Source organism: Theropithecus gelada, chromosome 7b (genome assembly GCF_003255815.1).
Source record: "Theropithecus gelada isolate Dixy chromosome 7b, Tgel_1.0, whole genome shotgun sequence".
NCBI classification, from domain to species: Eukaryota; Metazoa; Chordata; class Mammalia; order Primates; family Cercopithecidae; genus Theropithecus; species Theropithecus gelada.
Genome location: NC_037675.1, coordinates 22,825,084 through 22,827,377, shown reverse-complemented (window position 1 = coordinate 22,827,377; position 2,294 = coordinate 22,825,084). Strand labels below are relative to the sequence as shown.

General features: G+C 48.3%; 1 protein-coding gene across 1 annotated transcript; it reads left to right on the top strand.

Moving 5' to 3' along the window:
• Window positions 1–496: 496 nt before the first annotated feature.
• On the top strand, window positions 497–1,438 carry LOC112629325 (olfactory receptor 10G3). Its single transcript, XM_025392881.1, has one exon. The coding sequence runs from the start codon at window positions 497–499 to the stop codon at window positions 1,436–1,438; it is 942 nt and encodes a 313-aa protein (XP_025248666.1).
• The last annotated feature ends 856 nt before the right edge of the window (window positions 1,439–2,294 follow it).

Sequence of the window (2,294 nt, the reverse complement as noted above, 5' to 3'; positions counted from 1 at the left end):
CCCCCCCCCCCCCCCGGGCCCCAAAGGGGAACCCCCACAAAAAAAAAAAAAAAAAAAAAAAAAGAAAGAAACTTCTCTGCCAGGCGTGGTGGCTCATGCCTGTAATCCCAGCACTTTGGGAGGCTGAGGCAGGTGGATCGCTTGAGGTCAGGAGTTCGAGACTAGGCTGGCCAACATGGTGAAACCCCGTCTCTACTAAAAATACAAAAAATTAGCCAGGCGTGATGGCACATGTCTGTAATCCCAGCTACTTGGGAGGCTGAGGCAGGAGAATTGCTTGAACCTGGGAGGCGGGGGTTGCAGTGAGCCAAGATCGTGCCATTGCACCCCAGCCTGGGCAACAGAGCAAAACTCTGTCTCAAAAAAAAAGAAAGAAAGAAACTTCTCTGCCACCATCCCTAGTTTTTACAATCTCTTTGTCTAATTCCCCTCACTTTCCTCTCACCTCTATGTTAACTCTTGTTTTGTCCATTCTCTAGGTAAGATTCTCCGGGATATGGAAAGAGTCAACAACACACTGTTGACTGCGTTTATCCTGACAGGAATTCCTTATCCACTCAGGCTAAGGACACTCTTTTTTGTGTTCTTTTTGCTAATCTACATCCTGACTCAGCTGGGAAACCTGCTTATTTTCATCACTGTCTGGGCAGACCCGAGGCTCCACGCCCGCCCCATGTACATCTTTCTTGGTGTTCTCTCAGTCATTGACATGGGCATCTCCTCCATCATCGTCCCTCGCCTCATGATGAATTTCACTTTAGGAGTCAAATCCATCCCATTTGGTGGCTGTGTTGCTCAACTCTATTTCTATCACTTCCTGGGCAGCACTCAGTGCTTCCTCTACACCCTGATGGCCTATGACAGGTACCTGGCCATATGTCAGCCCCTGCGCTACCCTGTGCTTATGACTGCTAAGCTGAGTGCCTTGCTTGTGGCTGGAGCCTGGGTGGCAGGATCCATCCATGGGGCTCTCCAGGCCATCCTAACCTTCCGCCTGCCCTACTGTGGGCCCAATCAGGTAGATTACTTCTTCTGTGACATCCCTGCAGTGTTGAGACTGGCCTGTGCTGACACAACAGTCAATGAGCTGGTGACCTTTGTGGACATTGGGGTGGTGGTTGCCAGTTGCTTCTTCCTGATCCTCCTCTCCTACATACAGATCATTCAGGCCATCCTGAGAATTCATACAGCTGATGGGCGGCGCCGGGCTTTTTCAACCTGTGGAGCCCATGTAACCGTGGTCACCGTGTACTATGTGCCCTGTGCCTTCATCTACCTGAGGCCTGAAACCAACAGCCCCCTGGATGGGGCAGCTGCTCTGTTCCCCACGGCCATTACTCCTTTCCTCAATCCCCTTATCTACACTCTGCGGAACCAAGAGGTGAAGCTGGCCCTGAAAACAATGCTCAGAAGCCCAAGAACTATGAGTGAAGTTTGAAAGTGTCTTTCTAGGCCGGGCGCGGTGGCTCAAGCCTGTAATCCCAGCACTTTGGGAGGCCGAGACGGGTGGATCACGAGGTCAGGAGATCGAGACCATCCTGGTGAACATGGTGAAACCCCGTCTCTACTAAAAAATACAAAAAACTAGCCGGGTGAGGTGGCGGCGCCTGTAGTCCCAGCTACTCGGGAGGCTGAGGCAGGAGAATGGCGTGAACCCGGGAGGCGGAGCTTGCAGTGAGCTGAGATCCGGCCACTGCAACTCCAGCCCGGGAGACAGAGCGAGACTCCGTCTCAAAAAAAAAAAAAAAAAAAAAAAAAAAGAAAGTGTCTTTCTCCCACTAGGGAAGCTGTCACAATTAGAATTTATTATAATGTTTAGGCTTCAGTAATTTTTTTTTTCTTCTTGCTTTTCCTCTTTTAAATAGCCATATTGTATGATCAAACACAGTTTAAGGTAAAATACTAACTTTCTAACAGTTCCTTAGTATCCTCTCAAGATAACTCTCAGCCACTACAAGAGTACAGAATGACACCAAATTCTCACAAACTAAACCACATTGAACAATCCAGAAGAAAGAATGCAATAGTGTATTTTAAAATGTCTCAGTAGAGTTCAATATGATATTTCCCAATATGATATCTGATGGTTAATACTGAGTGTCAACTTGATTGGATAGAAGGATACAAAGTATTGATCCTGGGTGTGCCTGTGAGGGTGTTGCCAAAAGAGATTAACATTTGAGGGCTGGGAAAGGCAGACCCACCCTTAATCTGCGTAGGCACAATCTAATCAGCTACCAGCAAGGCTGGAATATAAGCAGGCAGGGAAATGTGAAAAGAAAGACTGGCCTAGC

Excerpts from the sequence above, each read along its gene's own strand:
- LOC112629325 (XM_025392881.1), top strand. The coding sequence starts at position 497 with ATGGAAAGAGTCAACAACACACTGTTGACTGCGTTTATCCTGACAGGA.